The sequence below is a fragment of the Rhopalosiphum maidis genome, chromosome 3 (assembly GCF_003676215.2).
Source record: "Rhopalosiphum maidis isolate BTI-1 chromosome 3, ASM367621v3, whole genome shotgun sequence".
NCBI lineage: Eukaryota > Metazoa > Arthropoda > Insecta > Hemiptera > Aphididae > Rhopalosiphum > Rhopalosiphum maidis.
In genome coordinates, this window is record NC_040879.1 from 52761351 (window position 1) to 52782777 (window position 21427).

A 21427-nucleotide genomic window follows, 5' to 3' on the forward strand; every position below is an offset into this window, starting at 1 on the left:
AAGGAAATAAAAATTATTATATTTTTATCAACACAGTGTTATGTATTGAAATCGTTCTCATCGCATATATTATATTATTTAAAACGTGACGATGTGGGTCCTCCGCGGTATACTCGTGTGGGCCCGTGGCTTTTGGTCGCCCATCGTGACACCCACCCCGTTGGTCGTCACGCCTCACTATTCAGACGGTACGTCCTCACCTCCCGGACGGACAGGAGGAGACCCGCGACGGCGGAGAAAATCGCGACTGCAGATGGGCAAGACCGCCGCCGCCTAGCTCGGGCCGGTAGCAGCATGTCGCTGGAAACGGAAGGTATAACGCCGAGTACATCTTATGATAATAATAATAATAATAATAATAATATAAACCGACCGCGAAGAGGGCACGGCGGCGGACCATCTGCACGACGACGACGATGTCCACCGCCGCCGCCGTCGTCTTCTGCGACCGTCATAGCGTCTTTCGACGACCGCGTGTAAGACAGCGGCGGCGGTGGCGGTCGCCGCGATGCGGTCGAGGTCACATTTTTGTCTTTGGCCGTCGGTCGACGCCGCGTCGGCGGCCGGTTTCGTGCCATCCTCCCCTCCACCGCCGACACGGCGTACCACCGGTACCATCGCACTGCCACACCGCCGCGGCGTGCCGACGGCAGCGCTCTCTCCGACGGTACGGAGAAAAAAATAATAATAATAATAATAAATGTTTGTAGACGTCCGCGTTATCACGTGTCCGCCGCGCCGCACCGACGGCTACGACCACGACGACCGCCGCCGAGTAGGAGTGCTCCGCCAGTGCTCAGTACGCAAACGGCCGCCGCCGCAGATTGTCGTGTTCGACGTGCCGAACGATATTCGCACTGTGTCAGCTGCTCCTCACAATATAATATATATTTGCGTAATTTTTAATCGCAACAATAAAAGACTCGTGACCGTATACCACACACACACACACCGACAAAGACGATTTTCGACCATGCGACCGATCTCTTGCCGTTGACCGCGGCTCGACCGAACTTTACCGCCCCTCACACAACCCCACCCGCGACCCAATATTACCGCCATCGTACTGTTTTCAAAATAGATAATAATACATTCGATTCGTGTTTTTTTTTTAATTATATTTTAAATTTTTGATTTTAAATTCGCGCAAGTCGTACGGCCAACGCGATATGACCGCCACCAACGGGTTCATCATCGGCGACGGTTCTTGGAACCTGCAGATCTACGTGTCCGATCTGCAGGTGGAACGGACGCTGCGGGTTAAGGGTGACCTCCACATCGGAGGGGTCATGCTCAGACTCGTCGAAGATTTGGGTAAGTCGATGGAATCTTATCTTTATACGTCTACATTATTATACACAAAACCTCACATTACAAAACTCTCACTAAACGTGAACCCGGTTACTGTACCTATGTATACCATATTTGGTAGTAGGTAGGTATACAAGTAGGTAGTTGGTATTGCGTTTTTTTTTCAATAACAATAAGTATCGTTTTCAATCTTTCATTCAAAACATTTACCGTTTACTGACGATGAACATGACGTATTTAAATAAGTTGATTGTTTACTCATCAACATGAGTTGTTACAGTAACAATCCGAAAACATCTGATCGTCGATACCAATGAATAAAAAAGCATGATTGGAATTAGGTCGTTGGTTTATATTAGGAATAGATCCATTTCAAAACCATGCATCTAAATAAAAATAGGTACACCTTGAAGGCTATGTCATTATTTTTTAATTCTTCCTCAAAATTAAAATTACATATAATTAGATTAGCTACGTTTTAAATATCCAAAGCTATACATTTAAGTTTATGACGCGAAAACATTAATGATACATTTTAAATGATTAATAAACTAAAAAAAAAAATTGTTTTGTTTTGTTTATTTGGTTTAAAAAAATAGTTGAATGAGACATGTGGCGCGCAATGCGAATAATATATTATACCTGTTGGCTATGATGTTAAATTTAGTCTGTATCATTTCTTTCGATCTCCCATTTCTTTTCACAACTATACTAAGCCAATGTTTTACTAATGATCTCTGTTTACTCTTAAAAATATAAAACTTTTTTATTATTTTTTTAATTTAAAATTAACTTAATACAGCTATAACATAATAGGTATGGGTACAACAATACAATTATTTGGTTATCTCGAGTTAAGTCGACAAGATTCAAAGCTGGTTCAATAATAATTGATTACCTATTCACATTTCACGAGAATAATTTCCTATGATTTTCAATCATTAATACAGTAGTTATAACTTATAATCTATAGGTCGAGTTATAGAATAAGTAGATATTGAATAAAATTAAAATATAATGTGTTTTTACAATTACTCCATTACTTGCTATGTTATTTATAGTTAAGTCAATATATTAAATACATTTTTTAAATAATGCTTAATACATAAAATTGGTTCATATTAATCCCAAAATAAATACACAATTTCTTGTAGAAAGTAAAACGAATCTCGTAAAAATGTTTTACTGCATTGCATAGTTCTATGTTTCAGATTTATGTTCATTTTATTGTAATTCGACCAATCGCTGTACACTTACATAGCCTATAACTTATAATGAAACAATTTCGTAGAAACAAGAAAAAACAATGCATATGTTTTTATTAATTACGTACCAATGTTTTAAATATTAATATTTGTCATTAAACGCGGTTTAGTGTTGGTATAATACATACGTGCATACGTACATACCTACCAATATAACCATTAGTAAAATTATTAGTTATTAGTTATTACTTACTAGTTATTATACCTATTAACTATTATGATTGTTATACTCTGTAGTTTTTCGTTTTGTATATTATCACTAATTATCTGATAAAATATAAGGATACTTAGAAATGTACACGTGCGTGCATGTAAAATGTTCTACGAACATCGATAATAATACAGCTATATAATAATATTATTATAGTTGCCACCATTCATGATATTACAAGTTAAAAATTAGATTATAATATAATATAATATATTTTATTATTAAATGTGTGGCAGATTTGTACTAGATAACAGTTTTATTAGTTTGCATAACAGTGAATAATAATATTATATTTTTTATCATGCACTAGGTACCCTCATAGGTACATATTCAATTTTATTTATTTGTTTAAGTATATTTGTTTTATTTTTTCCATCACTTACATATATGTATGTTTATCTTTGGTTTCCGTCGTACCTCCTCTTGAATTATTATTATTATTATTATTAATATGGAACTCGATTAGTAACCGATTGTCATCTACGACAACTGGAATCAAATTTGTTATGCTGGTCTAGTCCTTAATTTTCTTTTTGGAATTATATTTGAATCAACATAAATTCGACCTAATGTGTTATGCATTAAAAAAAAAAAAACAAATTCGAATACAATAGACTCATAAACTCGTAGTATACACATGTATATAATTTACTATTTAGCTTATAAGTCTTAAAATGTTTTGACGGTGCATGTTAAAAAAAAAAAAAAAAAAACAATAAATAATTGTATGAACATTACCCATGAGTTGTCCTTATAATAATATTGTACTTTATATGCCGGCAGTAGCACTGTCTACTACTATTGTAGATTGAAGTAATATGCAAGTTTGTTTATGTATTTTATGATTAATTAATTAAAATGTATTATTATTGTATATACTATACATAATAATCGTTTTACTAAACAAAAGTTCTAATTTAAATAATAAATTAAAATCGTTAACTATTTCATTATTGACTATTAAATACTTTTGGTGTTTCTATGAACAATTTGCACAAGCCTCAACTTGATAAATTTTTTTGTTCCTTTCCCTCATTTAATACATTTCAAATTAGAGGCATCAGGCACGTGCAATAATAAATAAAAATAGAGTTTAGACGGTTAGACCTGTACTTAAAACGAAAGAATATATTACAACAAAACATTACAAACACTTGTTTGCATTAATGCCTTATCTAGACTGTCCGGACAATGTATATTATATTTTCTGACTTTATATGCGTATGTATATTTAAAGTCAAGTTGTTTATTCATTTTATGACAGAATGTTAAAAAAAACAACCGAAAGAATGCGGAGGGAAAATACGAAGAATTATGTTAACGGCCAGATTGATTGTAGACGGAAAAAAACATGCAAAAATTTAAATCTGCACGGTCAGCTCTCGCCTTGTTATTATTTTTTTTTTTACATACCGAAAGCCTGCGTGTACCGATACGTGTTTATTTTCATTATGATAAATTTATGACTTCTTGGTCACTACGAACACGCACCAAAACGAGAATATACTGTTATATAGCTCCCCCGTGGTAATAACGATATTACGAGTATATTGTTAACAAGATATTTTTTTCGTCGTTCTTTCGTTTTATGATCTACTGCCCCCTCAGTGTCATTCTTGACGATTACAACACGATTTTCTCACAATAATTATATTGTTTTTCCTATCTCACATCATATTGTCATCTCTACAGTACAATAATTAAAGTAAACACAACACTAGCTATATGAGGAATTTATTGTTTGTTTTTCGTATACGGGAAATGAACTAACCAAACATCATAAAAATAAAAACAAATTTATATTAGTTACTATACTTTAGTCGCTTTACCGTTAACTATGTTTGGATTGCTTAAAGCATATATTTGGTAGATTGCCGTAAAAATTTGTCGACCTCCTAAAACAGAAATAGCATCTATTTGCATGTTAAAGTTTTTCTTAGTCAAGCATCATAAAAATGTGTATAATATATATTATAGAACACCATCTTGGTTTTTTTTAAAACTATTTTATATTTTAATCTGTTCACTTTGAAAAATTAGTTTATTTATTTTAACTTATAATTTTCTTTGAGTATTATCACACTAAGACCAATTAATATACTATATTTTGGTTTTGTAGTATTTCCGTAGTTTTAGTTTATTCGTGGAACGGATAAAACTCACAAAGTGCTGTATACTCATAAAATATTCAAATTGCATTGCCACAATGTCACGTAATATATGATAATTTGTATTCAACTTTAATAGCATTTAAATTTTATTATTTTTTATGTTTAATTAATTATTATTCAGGCTTATTTAAATCATGTGTACCTAATAATATTACTAAATTGTGAATACCTAGTGGCTATGATTTATTTTTTTATGTATACATTTAATTTAGTTTACTATATTTACGATATACTTGAAACATTTGACTTATTAATCAACTTAACTTTACGTTTACAGATGTATAATAATTTATGGTGTGTAGGTACGGTACATATTGTATATTATTTATATAGCTCTTATAATATTTTTAATGCAATGATTGTTTATTTAATATTGTTTATTCGTATTTATATAAATTTAATCTATATTATTATTATAGTCTATAGGTCCATTACGATAAAATAATAACGTTTCGAAACCAAAGTACCATGTATTATGCGACTACCTATATAACAGTAATTTCTTCTTTCCCTCATTTTTATTGATGCATCTTTATAACATATCATACAATATGTAAGGTCTAAACAGATGTTTCTTATTGTTCAAAGTATATCCATTTCTTATTGAATGGGTTACTAATTTGTTTTTTTTTTTATTAATAGCTAGGAAAGTATATTTAATTGGTACGTTTGAAGAATATAGCTTATACCACTATATATAGGTACAAAGTACTGTAATTATTTGTAAATATTTATTTAAGGATAAAAAAATGACGGTATAGACCTCACGTAATTACGACTTAAATTGTTACAATCTCAATTTTTCAATAAAATATTAAAAAGTAATAATCATTAATCAATAATCACCCAAAATTGTAAATCACATCATTAATGTTTTATACTTTCATGAGTTCATAACGGCTGAAATATAATATAAAAAGAAAGGGCTTGTGTAATATAGAGATGAACAAAGACATCGTTTGTTTTATAAATTGTTATGGAATTCTCTGAGATATTATAACTGTTTTGTTAAATTAAATGTAGTGTCAGGAATTAAATAATTTTATCAAACATTCTAGTTTTAACCAAAGATTTTATTTTATTTTATATTGAGCTAAAACGAAGTTATCACGGGACCATCTCATGTCACGTGTCGGGTGTGCGGGAGTCTGTGGGAAGTAATCTTTGAACAAGGATTGATTTTAAGTGGCGCCCCGCGCCAGGCGCCGGTTTAATGCGTTTTCACTATATTTTTTCTTTACTCCTCAAGGGTGTTTTATCACTCGAACGACCCTCTTTGTGTTTGTGTCCAAACACGGAAACTGGTGCCGTAAAAAATAAAAATCAGACTTAATTTTTGTTTTTATTTTTGCTCCCCCCTCGTCCTTCACGCCAACACATTGTTATGAAAGGACATTTTTATACAATTCGATTCTAAAATGATATAATAACACTTTAAGAATTTTGAGTAATAAAATGACTATATTACTATTGCATACACCATAAACACGTCAAGCTTCATATTTTACCGCGTATATTATCAAAACATCGCGAGTCTCTATACGGTTATTTTAAATTACAAGTTTGAACAATATGGCCAATAAAAGGCAGCAAATATAGAAAGTACGTATTAACGGTTTAATTTAACATAAATTAGTTTCACCGTCATGAGAAAAAAAAATATTTTTAGTAGTTTTAAAAATAGCGTGTTTGTGTAGGACTGAAGAAGAGATGCGCGTGTATGGTATGTTATATATGTATATATTTACACACACACAACTGTACTAGTAAAACGCAGACGTAGGAGATATATAGGTATAATTTGCTCACTACTCACATCATAGAATTTACATAAACGCACGAAATCATTACACAACACTTCGGAAAAAGTTAAAGAAAATCGCTATTATTATATGCTATATTTGAAAAGTAACGTTTTCACGTATATATAATAGTGTACTATATATTTATAGTAAGTTGTAATTATTATTAATACGAGCTTTTACTGAAATGAGTTATTACGGAACAAGACTCGGAGACGGCGGGACCATAATAGACGATGACTAACGATAAACGTAGCTAGTATACATATTTTGCACATGACCGGCTCGCGGGAGGGATGAAACAATAATATGCTGCAGTATATGGCAGACAAAAGTGCGAGTCACCGTGTCCCAAACTGTGATCAATATATGATTATTATTTATTATGTATGCTATGTATTCGCCGGAATTCGGCGATATTATTGTTAAGGAAACTATTTCGGATTCGCTGCAACACTGCAGACTAAAAACAAATGCCACGCAATAAAACATAAATCTGCAGCCTGTAGACCAGTTGAACCGTAAATCCGTCGAAACTTACATGGCTATTTATATACATTATAATTCATGGTAACATTATAAGCGTGAAAATAATAATACTTACGCGTTGTATCATAATATAATTTAATGTATGTACATGTTCGATTGGATCTCAGAAATGCGTAAAAACTGACGCGCGCACGAGTGTATATTAAAAGTGGTTTTTTTAAAATAATTTTTTATTGTCCTTTTCTATTAACCCTATCACCTGTGCCTAAGACGACGACGGGCCCAGCCCACCGCCACCAACACATATATACAATGGGCGCACATATAGGTACATTAATACAATAATAATAAATACACGGGACCGTTACATCCGGCAGGAGGCAGTAGGGGTGCAGTGAGGGGCGTTAGTTAAACGCGTTTTTATATTATTTTGATTATGATTATTGTTAATATAATAAAGAGTGGTGAGACCGTCGGAAGCAACTGGCGCGAAAGACGCGCGCGGTGTCCGCAGTCGTCGGAGATGAATCTACGTCACATTCGTAGTCAATTGTGACAGCGGCAGCGGACGAGCGCGTTGCCACGCAGATGGTCGTCAGCTATACATAATATAATATTATATTGTAGGTCGTTGGAATTTTGAAAAACTGTGCTGGCCGGGTGCAGCCGGGGCCGGCTTACAGCGCGGGCAATAAATATCTCATCGGCGGGTTATATACGACTGCCGCTGCTACACATGTATATTATATATTATAATGTGTGTGTCGTACCGTACATAATAATAATGTATATACCTAATATATATATATCCACCGACACGCTACTCTGCGGGTGCGCCATGTGGTCGGGATTATACGCAGTCGGCTTTTCGTCGTATATTTATTTATTTTTCTGAGCACCCCTGACCACCGCACGGCTGTAAAAATAGACCTTAACTCCCCCCCCCTCAAATTGGCCTCACTTTACCACCGTGGACCATATAATGTAATGTATAGCGCGACTCATGTTGTCGTACGTACCGTCGTGGTAATCATCGTCTTTCCCGGGAAGTCCACGTTTTCAAAAGTTTCACCCGAAAACATGGCCATCTGGTCGTCGAACTGTGACGATTTCCGACCCTCGTCGATCCACTGTACTCCAGATCCGTCGATCATTATATATCATACTATATGACGTATATACATGTATACGAAACGAACATATTATTATACTTATATTATTTATGTGATATTCGTTTGTAAGCCACGCCGCGTCCGTGACTGCGAAGTATATTACCCTCGGACCCGTAATACTGCAGTGCACATTTTACACGCTTGTATATGCCATAAAATAATATAATAATAAATAACGATATTATATGTTGTGCTACCGTTGAGACGACGAACCGCATTCGGAGGCACTCGGTTCACACACACTCGGGTATTACGTACAACATGCATAATATATGTATATTATTATGATATATAATGATATAATGTGCGGTGTATACGGTCCAATAAATCCCACGTGTTTTAGAAAAAAAAAATTAAAAAAATGTTTTGTCCGAACGATCTTCTCCTTCACTTTCTCTCTCTTTCTCTATTGATAGTACATTACGCTTAATGATATGATATATTATTATACTCGTACAGCATATTATATTATGACGACGTTCGGTAGCTTTGGAAATAAAAATACAATAATGATCGACGTCATTCCTACGTGGCTACTGTATTGGCCGACGGGGTTAGTGGTACAATACAATAATCGTTGTACGCTTTAGTGCTTTACATAATAATAGTAAGTAGTCTGCAATATACTATTCTCGACACACGCGTACCTCAATAAAACATAATAGTAATAAAGGAATACGGGACGTCTTGTACACCGTTGAGCGTTCCGTCGAACGTTTCCAGTGAGGATACATTGCGTGTATTGGTTTACCGGCCAGGGCGCACATGACCCGCACAATAGTCGGCCGACCGATGGGGTTATGTCGTTTGTCATTATTATTATTATTATATTGCCCAACAGGTTTTACGCGCAGCACGGTTCCCGCTGCATTATAAAAATATTATATACGTATATAAATGTATTATATTAAATTAAAACGGCGAGTGTATGGTAGTCATCGCAGTGTCGTGCTCGTGAGAAACCGTGTGTGATGTGTACACATTATATAGGTGTATACTGTATGTTACATACGTGCGCTTCGTCATATTGAATATAATTGGGTTTGAATCGAGCCGAGTAACCGTGGCGTACAGGGGTGATGAGTATACGAGTAGTGGTTGAAGGGGCGAGGGGATGTTGTGCACGTGACGGGGTTTAAATTAGAAGACTACGGAGTGTGGGATTAGTCGCACACATCACACATATCGCGTAGTCGGCCGAAATGGCCTGTCACTGTTAGCAGACGAAAGTCATCATCGTCTTCATATACGCCGTCCCGACCATGAATTACGGAGATCCCCATGCCGTTGTGGTAGTTGTTGTTTTTACATACAAGTGCCAATACGTTTTATAATTTAAAGACCCACCGTCAACGGATAAAAACGAAAAGAGCTTTTTAACAGTATATAATTTTATATTATAATGACATTAATTCATATCGCAATATGCGCCGCAGCAGCTCTGTCGCGGGTATTTTAAAATCGTATATAATATAATATATACAATCATATTATATATGTATGTGCGTGCGTCGAGGTCGTGATATACTTGGCGCGTTTGACTGTAATTTCGGATAGTTTTAATAATAATTTACGTAATACATATAATAACCATGCATATTATATTATGTTCTTCGGCGTATAGTGAGACGGCGGTAATGTGTTCGAGTTAGACTATTACGATTAATTAACTTGCACATACAGACGCATAATATATAATTATATATATATTTTATTTTTTTTTACTCCTGCACAGTCGTGAATTATATTAGAATAATAATAATAATAATGATATCGTATCGCGTATAGTAATATTATTAGGTACGATATGTATTATCGTATTAATATTTATAGCTACCGATTTGTTAAAAAGATGAGTTTGGTGTTTTTGACGTTTAAAAATCATACATATGTTTAGTTTTAGAATCGGAAAAAAATGAAAAATCGCATTTGTTCTGTCTTGCGAGACTTTTATACCTTGCAGTACAAAGCTGTAGGTAATTATGATTGTTGAAAAAATGAAATAAAGAATACTACAATAATAAGATACTTGTTTATTGCTTACATTGTCAGTGGTCAGTGGTCACGCGGTCACGTCTCGTTAATCATTCGGTCAGCTAATTTTAGCGCGCAAAGTACGGTCCCCTGGGCCCCAGCATTAGGTTTTCGTGCATTTAAAATATCATAATAGCATTGAAAATAGCACATTAGTACCCCTCGAACTGGTTTTCGCCCAAATTTCTGTGCGAGCGACGATAGTAGTTATCCTGTATGTATGATGCCTACAGCTGTGTATATATATAATAACTACTTATATGGTACGATTCGGCTTTGTCATTAAAATATGCGCAAAACAAACCCATCCTATTTTAACTGCGAACCGACTGGTTGATGATGAGACCCGACCCGCGGCAAAACGGAAAGACGTTTTTATTTTTCCGTCCGACGACTCCTCGACTTATAACGCCCTCCAACATCTACCGTGCGACATAATAATATATTATTTACAATGTACACATATGCGATTGTATATAATGTTAATATGGCATTATAATTACAACTCGCTCGTCGCTATACGTTTTTTTCTATTCATATTTTAAGTATACCGTTAAGTAAATAATATTCATAACCTATATTATAAATATTATGACATAAATATATTATCAAACAGTGTGTACATGTACGAATTCCATAGGTGCTTAGTAAACGAATTAATTTCTATAATATATTATGCAGTACAATTAACCGATTATTATTATTATTATGACGTGCATAATATATTATATATATATAACTATACGACGTAAAACGGCGCCATCGCGACTTTATAATAATATATAATTGGTCTAGACGCGTCTAAACACGAAACGTTTTACGAATGAACAAAACACAGACGTCAAAAATCGAAGGAAAAAAAACAAGTCGCGCGCGTATATCGAAAATACTTGTAAGCTACGACGTATAAATATGTGTCCCCGACGTTTCAATTTACATCGACACGTGACCTATGCCAGATGTTCAGCAACTATGTCCACGGCATATTATTTTCGGTAGTAAAACATTAACCAAGTAGTCGACTCTGGCTTTTTCTTTCAGAGTATGGAGCAGGCAGCAGCAAACGGAATTCGTATTTTTGAATACATTATTTTGTAACTGCGTTTTATAGGTGCGGCCAATATAGTATTATTGTGAATTTTAAGTAATGACTTTTAACTACCTAAGTAATGTACAGATAATAATTAATATGTAAGTCTATACCGATGCGGTTACCCCTCACACACGCTAGTTTATAACCAATAGGGAATAACCATTGACATTATAATGTCAAAAATTGTAGTAGGTATATTTTCAATGTTAAATAGTGTAATGTTAAATAATGTTTTATAACGTAGTTTGTACGTCAGTGTTATTTGTGTATATCTATTTCGTTATTTTACGGTTATTGTACTTGCACTTCGAAGTCTGCAGGATAATACGGTTGATTACATGCAAATATGATATTGTTTTATTTGGCTTTTACTGACGAAGATGCATCGACAGGATGTTATCATAAACCGAACATTACAAGTTTTGTGACGAATATTATATATATATATATATTATACATAAGTTGTGGTAAATTTTATTCATTTTTTATTGTTCTGACTGGGGTTAAATTTAAAACCGAAAGAAGATCTTGTAAGAGATACATCGACATCAGATCCCGCAAGGTTACCGAATGATGTATTGCAAGACATCGATACGGTCCCCCGTAATAATTGGTTCGTGAAGATTAATTGATTAGTTCGTAAGATATATATTCGTGATTATCGCACCCAATACATAAGTAACGGTCCGTGAGTTTTAAGAAATATTCACTGTAAAAAATACAAAATCAACAGTGATGTTATAATAATTATATTATGTTATATACGACAGAATGATTAGAAATTCGTGTTACAAAAATTACGGGGTTATCATAAAAATATTTAATAAATAATAATAAACGATAATACGATTCTTATGATATCTCTGTAATTTTCGTAACACGAAATTCTGATCACCCATTGATCCGAATATACGTTATTAATTATTATGATATATAAATATATATATTTATATATATATATTATTATGAAAAAAAAATCGTTAATCTTATTCGTTAATATGTTTTACTGTTAATACAAGATAGGTCATTCATATAATTTTTTTAACAGCATACACACGTATATTATCGTGCATATTACTTTTTATGTGCGGCGTGTTCAAAGTGCTTAGTTAGCGTTTTTCTTCTTTTTTTTTTTAAAAAAAAAAACAATGAGGTCAACAGAAAAATAAAAATTGGTAAGTGATAGGTAATTATATTTTATAAACGCCAGGTATATTATACATAATACATAAATACAATTATATTATATTAAACACGATGTCACGATAGATATGAAACATGATAATGTTACTTACGAATTCTATTTTATATTGATTATTCCGAATACTTTTACACTTTATTAACTCTCCTGGTTAATTAAAAAAGTTTAATTGTTTCGATAATATAATAATTTATAGTTTTGTTATATGCGAAATAATATTAATTTATACCCGCGAAATATAAAATATATTTTTATAATCTGATAAAATATGAATATAGTTATTCAATATACAATTTATTTTCTGGATATATAAACAGTTTAAAACTTAATAATTAACAACTTATTAGTTTAAGTCTTTAATTAATAAATTGATCAATTATATTAAAATTATATGCTTTAATACTTAATTTAGTGATACTATTATGTGATAATTTATGAAATATATTTAATATGTATGCTAAAAAATCAATTTCATTACTTATTCCCATTATGACAAAATCATTCGAATGCCGCTGCGATCTAATATATTTTCATCGTTTTTGGCGCAAGACGGTCAGCGAACCGACTGTCAGATTTCCGGCGATTGCAACAGACGAACAAACCATCGTCTCCGCCTTAAAAGTCGCACGATCGTGCTTTTCCGAATGGCAGCCCTTTTTTCTTAGTATTGAAATACTCTGAACGATAATAGCGAAGAAGTATCGTTTGCCCCGTCCACACGGTATATAGTCGTGGATATGCCGCCGCGTTTACCCGCGATTTCCGGTCGTGATCGCTGGGTCATGTGTTGCACCGCACCGGGGCCGCCACCATCAGTTTAAAACCAACTTATATAACGTAAATTACAATAATGGGTTTGTATGCGTATAATATGTATAATTATTTAGAATAAATTGAGCGCGTGTGTGTTTGTTCTCGGAAACAAAGACCATACGACGCGTACCCACTAAATAATATAATATACTATACATCATGTATATACGATCGAGGACGTCGATCACACGTGCTGCAGCAGTTGTTGGGATAACCACACGCGTTTCCCGTCACCACTATACAGTCATCGATGAGAGGGTTCGGCGTATAAATCTCCGGGGAATCTGTTTTCGAAGAAATCGAAAATAAAGACGTTCGATTATTATTGAAATATCCGTGTGCACTGCAGATGTCGAAGCACATTTTTTATAATATGATACTATTATTATGTATTATTATAAGACTGATTTCGATTTACTCTCGAGATGTATATTACATTATGGTCGCACATTTGTGACCCATCCCATCCCAACCCAACTCAAATCTTTGTAAGACGTATGGGCATCGAGAACATTATACTATTTTAGCGTATATGGCGTATAGTTTTCCGATTTCCGAGAGTCGGGACAACTGCAGCACTCGACACTAGAAAAGTTGAAACCAATATTATGTATGGAAAAATAACACACATTCTATATTATATTATATTATGTTGTACACAAAAAGGGCATCCATATAAAAAGTGATCGATTAAAACTTATAGTGTTGTAGGTACAATATGTTTTATCCCAGGAAATTGATGTCGGAGGACACGTCGTAATAACTACCGCACTATGCACTGCATACACATCATCGCCGCAATAGTAAATATAATAATACAAAACATACTTTTGTACATTGCATTATTATTATTGTAATTATTTTGTGTACAAAGAGTTTTTGTCTGACGCGAAGCAAATCGAACGAAAGTCATTCATAAACTCTCCCTTGAATCGCATTAAATTAATATTTGAAGATTACACTGTATGATGAGACTAATAATATAATATTGACCGCGTGCGTTTGACCTCAGATACAACTACCACGGGCATTATTTTCAATTCTCTGTGATATTTAGATTTTAGGATGACTACGCGTGTGAATTGTACAACGTTTGAGTATTATGATTTTTGCTCACTATATGCAGCTGTACGGCTTTGTCGCCGTTATCGTGAATGGTGTATCACTTTATTTTTTATTTACACCATTTTTAAGATTAAAGTTTGGCTAGCCTATATTATATTCTTACAATATTATTCGAGTAATTTTACACGGGGCAAAAAAACTGTCGATATTGAAAAACAAATAGTTCTTTTTTCAAACGCGCATTTCGACCACGTGTACAGTTCCCAATAAGTTATGGCGATTTTGGGTTTCCGTGTATATACTTGTACGTTGCTCGACGTTACCGGAGAAGAAAAATATTTATATAATGTAATATGATGTCGAGGCGTTATTATTTGGTAATCATAAACAGAGTTATAGGGTTGGGTTATTATTTTTGTCCCCATATGGTGGAATGTTGTTCTGGTCATCGTACACTCGTGTGTCAAAAAAAAAAATAATAACGTTGCTTACATTAATATAAACAATATAACAAAACCCGCGCGTTCGCACTATGTTGGAACCAATCTACTGCGTATATAGTCGTCGATTTGAGTTAATGATTGTTTCGTATAGTACGAACGCATATTATTTTTATATGAAATCCACGTGTAATTATTGTTGTTACGCAGGCACGGCATCGAAGCCATAATAATACAGTTAGTAAATATAGCAGTAGATATAATATATGACGTGAAATATAGAAACGCCTGTCGAATGGTCGTTCTCTTACCACCATTTTGTCATTTGGTGATGATCTCCACTCAAATTTCGTTTTACTCCATTCCGAATCAATTGTTTTCAAATTCACTCTCGACTCAAAACCGTTTAACATAGTGTGTTTGAAACAAAACTCGGACGCGCGTATGCCCGCAAATTTGTTCACATCATGTAATACGTACATACATATACATTATGTATTATTATTGTTATGTGTGCGCACGTGAGTGTAAACACATTTTATCACGGCAGTAATGTGTAATATTATCTCATTATCGCGGCTGCAGTCGCGCGTGAACGACAGAAATGTATATTACAAGTCTAATAAGTATATTATAGTGTTTGCACGCTGCAGCTTTGACTCCTCGTCTACAAGGACGCGTGCTCTAAAACGCTCTTTTCAACAGTCCGCCGTCGCGGTTGTACTCTTTGCAGTTCATCGGAAACCTTACATAGATGATCGTGTAATAGGTATACTGGTATATAGTGTATAATGACGATCGTCTAGAAGACGGATACGGACTACTGTGCGGCACATTTTTTTCCGTCAAATTAGACGTATATAATATTACTAATAGGCCGGGTCCAGACGGAGTCACGTTGTTCGGACGGCACTGAACGGAGCGGCTTTTCTTTGATCTGTACGTATACTGTTCGTCTGCCCCCGCGACGACGGTCCGAAATTCAACCGCGGTAAACGTATTTGTGCGGCGTCACCACAATATTATTATTGTGTCATCACTAGGGACGGGAAATGATACTTCCGGCCGCGGGATCCGGATTTAAATTATTATCATATACCTTTAAATAACTACAATTTTCGTTCCGATACCGTTTTAGTATATATTATATAGTACCTATTATGTGCGTAGGTGCATGTTGCACTTGCACGGTAGCATCATCCGTGTCGTGGCGACGCGTATATGTATATGTATATTGTATATCGTACGCACCGATTGCTCTGTTGTCGCCTCCTACTTCGCCGACAACGTAATTAAAAATCATATACCTTCGGAACAGTACAGCGGACACATGCGATACGTTATAGCGTACCTTATCGCTGCAGTTATTGTATATAATATATTATATATACGTAAGGCTAGTGGGAAATGCGTATGTAAACACGAAGAAAACGTCCTCGTGATGCAGTAACGCCGCGCACCGTAAGACCTGCAGCACTGCAGCAGACGTACCTATATTGTAAAAAGTTTATTTTCGCCGACGATGATCGCGGGTGCGCGCACAATATATAATAATATTATTGTTATTATGATATATTAAAACAACAACAATATAATGATATTGATAATACGCCTTCGTCGCCGCCTCGTACACGCCTTATTGCCGCTACGGTTATTTTTTTTCGGGTGCTCACGTTTATATTTTCTACATATTACACACACACACACACAGCACACATTATAATATATATATATTTTTATAATAGCACAATATAATATATACATTGCACACACGCGCGTGCGTTATTATTGCCGCTAATAATAATATACTACTATTACTATTATTATTATATGATTATTATGTATATAATACGAAATACCGACCATATGTTTGCGTGTATATCCAATATCCTGTACAGTGCTGTGTGCACCGTACAAGGGATATGCCGCCGCTACCCACGCGCCGCGCCGGTTGCATAACTTTCGTCTCGTGCGCGTAATTTGAAATGTACGGTGCAGTATTATATACACTCACACAAGAACCTCGTCGTCGTCGACGAAGTAAATTATATTATTATTGTACCTGTAGTGGTATACATTATATGAATTCGTAATGATAATATTATGCCGTTCGGGTGTCGAACTGTGCATTGCGTGGGCTCAGACCTTGTGTATGATGCGTGTGTTTGCGTGTGCGTGTGTGTGGGGGCCAATAGTGAATGAGAGAATGAGAGATGGAGTGAAACTTGCGTACAATAAATTAACGATAAAAAGAAATTCGCAAATCTCCAAAAAAAAAAATAATAATTTTTTTTCTAGGTGCACCGGAAATTGCGCACGGCGCACACGTCCGGCATATGTATTTGTTTGCATACAGAGTGATTCACCAAGCATGTTTATCTCCATTTTTTCATTTAATAATGCATTCATTCAAATTTTGATTTTTGGAACGTTTAAATAAACATAAAGGTCATGTTTTCAGATTCTTGAGATTTTTTATATTACTTATAAGGAGTGTATTATAGCTGTAGAGATACAAACGTTTGTTTTTAAAATGAGAACTCCTTTTTGTATTATACATAATATTATTTGTTAACCATTTTATTTTTAATCTGATGTATTTATCTAATTCAAATCTCAAACGAGTAGTTTTTCAGTTATTAAAATGTTTATATTAAGGATAAAAAAAGGGTTTATAAAAATACAAAAAAGATGTAATATCGTATTGCATCACTTGGATCATTTTTATAAATTACAAAAAACGATGAAATAATATCAATTATTAACATTTTTAAATGGTCACAGTTCTCATATTATCAATTCTATTGTTTTTGTTATGGACCTATTTTCTTTAAAATCCTAAGATAAATAATTCAAAAACTACTCATTAAAATTATTTTGTTTTTAATAAGTCAAAATGTTTAAAAAAAAATAACCACTAAATAATCTTCTGTTTTAAAGAGTGATGGTTGTAATTCGAAAAACAGAAGTTGGTATCTACGCGGGACACTCTTAAGTAGTATAAAAATTTTATAGACATTTTAAAATATGGCATTTAAGTACAAAATTAAAAATTCTAAAAATCAGTTTTTAAATAAGTCTATGCCTTATTTGCTTGGCTAATCATCCTGTATATATAAATACTTATTCCGCGTACGTCTCCAACAACGCAAAGTGCACATAATATATAATATATTATGCTCCTCGTCCCCCGCAATTCGCCGAGGCGGGTCGGCAAGACGTGTATGTAGGAAGTATATATTATGTATTATTGTTATTATTTATTGTTATCATTATAATATTACGCGTGTCGGCGAGCAGCAAAATATCTAACGTATATACGGTATATAGGTATACGCGCTGTGCGCTTGAACGATTTAATAAATATTAAGAATCTCGCGTTTATTATTTTAACACCACTATAATAGAGCTGTATGTGGTGTGAGGACGTGATAATAAAGTATCGTTTCATGACATATTATATAATATTTTACAAGTAAGTCTACCGACTATATAATGCGGTCGAATCGCGATAAATATATAACGGAATTACATCTAAAAAGCTATTGAAAGTTTATGTAGCAAGATAATAATCGCATTATGACCATTATGATGTCGACAACATCTCTGAGCATTGTAAAATGTTGGATTCCTCCCTGTTATATAAAAGCAAAAAATAACGATATCTAGTAAATTTAAATAACTTGTATATTCGTGTTCCAATGTTCAGCATTGAATATATTTTTCGAAATTACTGTTTTTGAATATTTTATTTTTGTTCTTTGGTCGTAAATTTTATTTTGTTTTTTTTGTTAATCATTTTTTTAATCGAGATTTGAAATTCTAACGTCAAAGTTACATTTAATGTTATTCCACAAATTTATTATAGTTATCGATATTATTATTTTATTGGTATGCATAAATGAAAGTTGGACACAAACGACATGTTATTATACTAAACCGAGTAAAAAAAAACTAATATTGTATTATATAAGTTAAAGTACATTTTTATTATTTTACATTATTTGAAAAGTATTTTTTTACAACACTGAGTCATCTCGTTACGAAGTTCGTATTATTATAGTTTGAAATAAGTACCTACTTGTAATACGTTAGATTAGGTATTAACGTTGTTAATAATTCAATATATGTAATCTATATAATATATGTATAATACTTAATTTATTGCGACAACTTATTCTCAATACCATATGTCAAATTAATATTATGATATAATATTAACGCATAACGAGAATAATCTTTGATTAATGTTTATTAAAATCGCGCTGGCAAAATCTACAACAATATGGTAAACGTAGGTATATCTTCGCCTGTCGTGTACATACGCGTACCACTTTTACACACAAATCAAGTGTGTGCGGTAAACCTAAATAATAATATGATTATGTACATTGTGCAGTACTGTAGTATAGTGATATATTATATTATACGTATTATTGTGTACGAGTTACAACGGAAAACGGTGTCATCACCACGGCTTGTTATCGCGCCGCAAATTTAATAACATACAGTGTTTGTTTCGCGTGATTGAGAATATATTTCGTTCACTTATTATGATATTTATGGTTTAGTCATATTCGACTGACGTTTTTATTCGTGTAATATTGTAAAATCACATTATAAATTATGATATTATTATGAGTATACGACACAGTGAAACGTGTATAATATGCAGATGATAATCACTCATCTTTTTAGTGAAACGTTCAGACGTATACGTATCATATCATTATAATATAATATTATAACACATAATGACCGCGTACCATCACTTCAAAATAATATTATTGAGAGTAATAAGATAATAATATAATAACATTCTCTCGTAGGTACACAGTTCAACCGAAAAATGTGTTTATATAATATTTGACATTGTCCTCAGCACAAAACACGCGTATTTCGGTTTATGTGCGAGTTATATAGATTCGTCCGAGGCGCTATCTTCCACGTAACATCATTTCCACCGAAAAATCATTATAATACCTATATATACTACACTGACACGCCGTCATTATGATATTATACAATCTCGGAATCGATTAATTTTAATCACTGTCACCGGACCTCCGATAGTTGTTGACGTATATTCTTAATGACATTTCGCCGCCGACATTGGTGAATTCGAACGAAGCCGTAATAAGGGTACAAGGTAGGCATAATAAGGAGTGTAAATCTAGAACGGCAAGAACGGGCTTCATTCCTTACCGAGGATTTGGTATGCTAATAGCTATACAATATCAAATAATATTTATGTAACCTATACATATATGGACGTCAAATTATGTACCGTCTTCGTGATGATTATACATTGTTGTACGCGCGTATATGTAATCATGTATGGCCGTATGGGCGACGACGATTTAGAGATGAAAAAGAACCGCATTAAAATAATGAAGCCAAAACATTTGTACAAAGTGTAATATAATAAGACTGCAGACTAGACGGAGTTATTATTGTCAAACTTTTTACTTCTCTCTGTCGTGTACATCTATTGTTTAACCACGTTATTAAATATGCATATTATTATTATTGTACTGAGTTTGTTGTAGTACAACCCATTCGTTCACTAAAGAAAACAAAATAAGAAAAATAAACACAAACGAAAACGCATATAATATAATATAACGGTCGGAAGGAAGTCGATAATAATATATATTGCATTATTATATGTTATAAACTTGACGATAATAAACGCCCCCTACCATCCCCAATGGCGTGTGTTGTCTCCGCAGACAATAAAATGAATTTAGTTTGCCGCGTTTTTGGAAAAATACGTACGTTCAATATATTTGAGCCGGTCGACCGAACACACTAACACAGTGTCGTTGCCTACGACCAAATAAATTAAAGTATACAAAATATAATAATATTTAGTGCATGTATATAATATAGCAGTATGATATATATATAACGCGATGATGGACGACTTGGAACAATAAATGAACAAATCGCATTTCCTTTTATCGGTCGCTATACTCGCTATGGACTCTTTCAGCTCCCGCCGTCGCACCACATAATAATATTGTACACATGTGAAACTCTTCGATCCGGAAACCAAAATCGCTGCGTTACAATATAGGTACATTATGTGTAGACACAGGTACGTGCTCGACGAAATGCCCTCTTAAAATGGAAACGATTGTTTAACTATATCGTAATTATTATAATAATACACTTGTGTGTTCTAAACGAATTACACGCGAACGGTGTTTTGTTCGGCGCAGCGGTGAAACAGAGTTTGTTGTAATAATGGTCCGATTGTTAACACGTTGTAGTAGTTTTCCTTATACATACAACACGTAAATAAAGCCGCCTTGTGTGGGTTCGTGATCTAAATATATATTATGGACCCGGCTTATA

The 21427-nt window shown here is 33.8% G+C and overlaps 1 protein-coding gene across 1 annotated transcript in view; it reads left to right on the plus strand.

The window, feature by feature from the left end:
• Positions 1–790: 790 nt before the first annotated feature.
• LOC113558642 (unc-112-related protein-like) overlaps positions 791–21427 on the plus strand; it is a 91655-nt gene continuing 71018 nt past the window's right edge. The window contains exon 1 of the mRNA XM_026964134.2: positions 791–1314. Coding sequence (XP_026819935.1) covers positions 1170–1314 — 145 coding nt within the window. The 5' untranslated portion in view covers positions 791–1169. The remainder of the gene's footprint in view (positions 1315–21427) is intronic.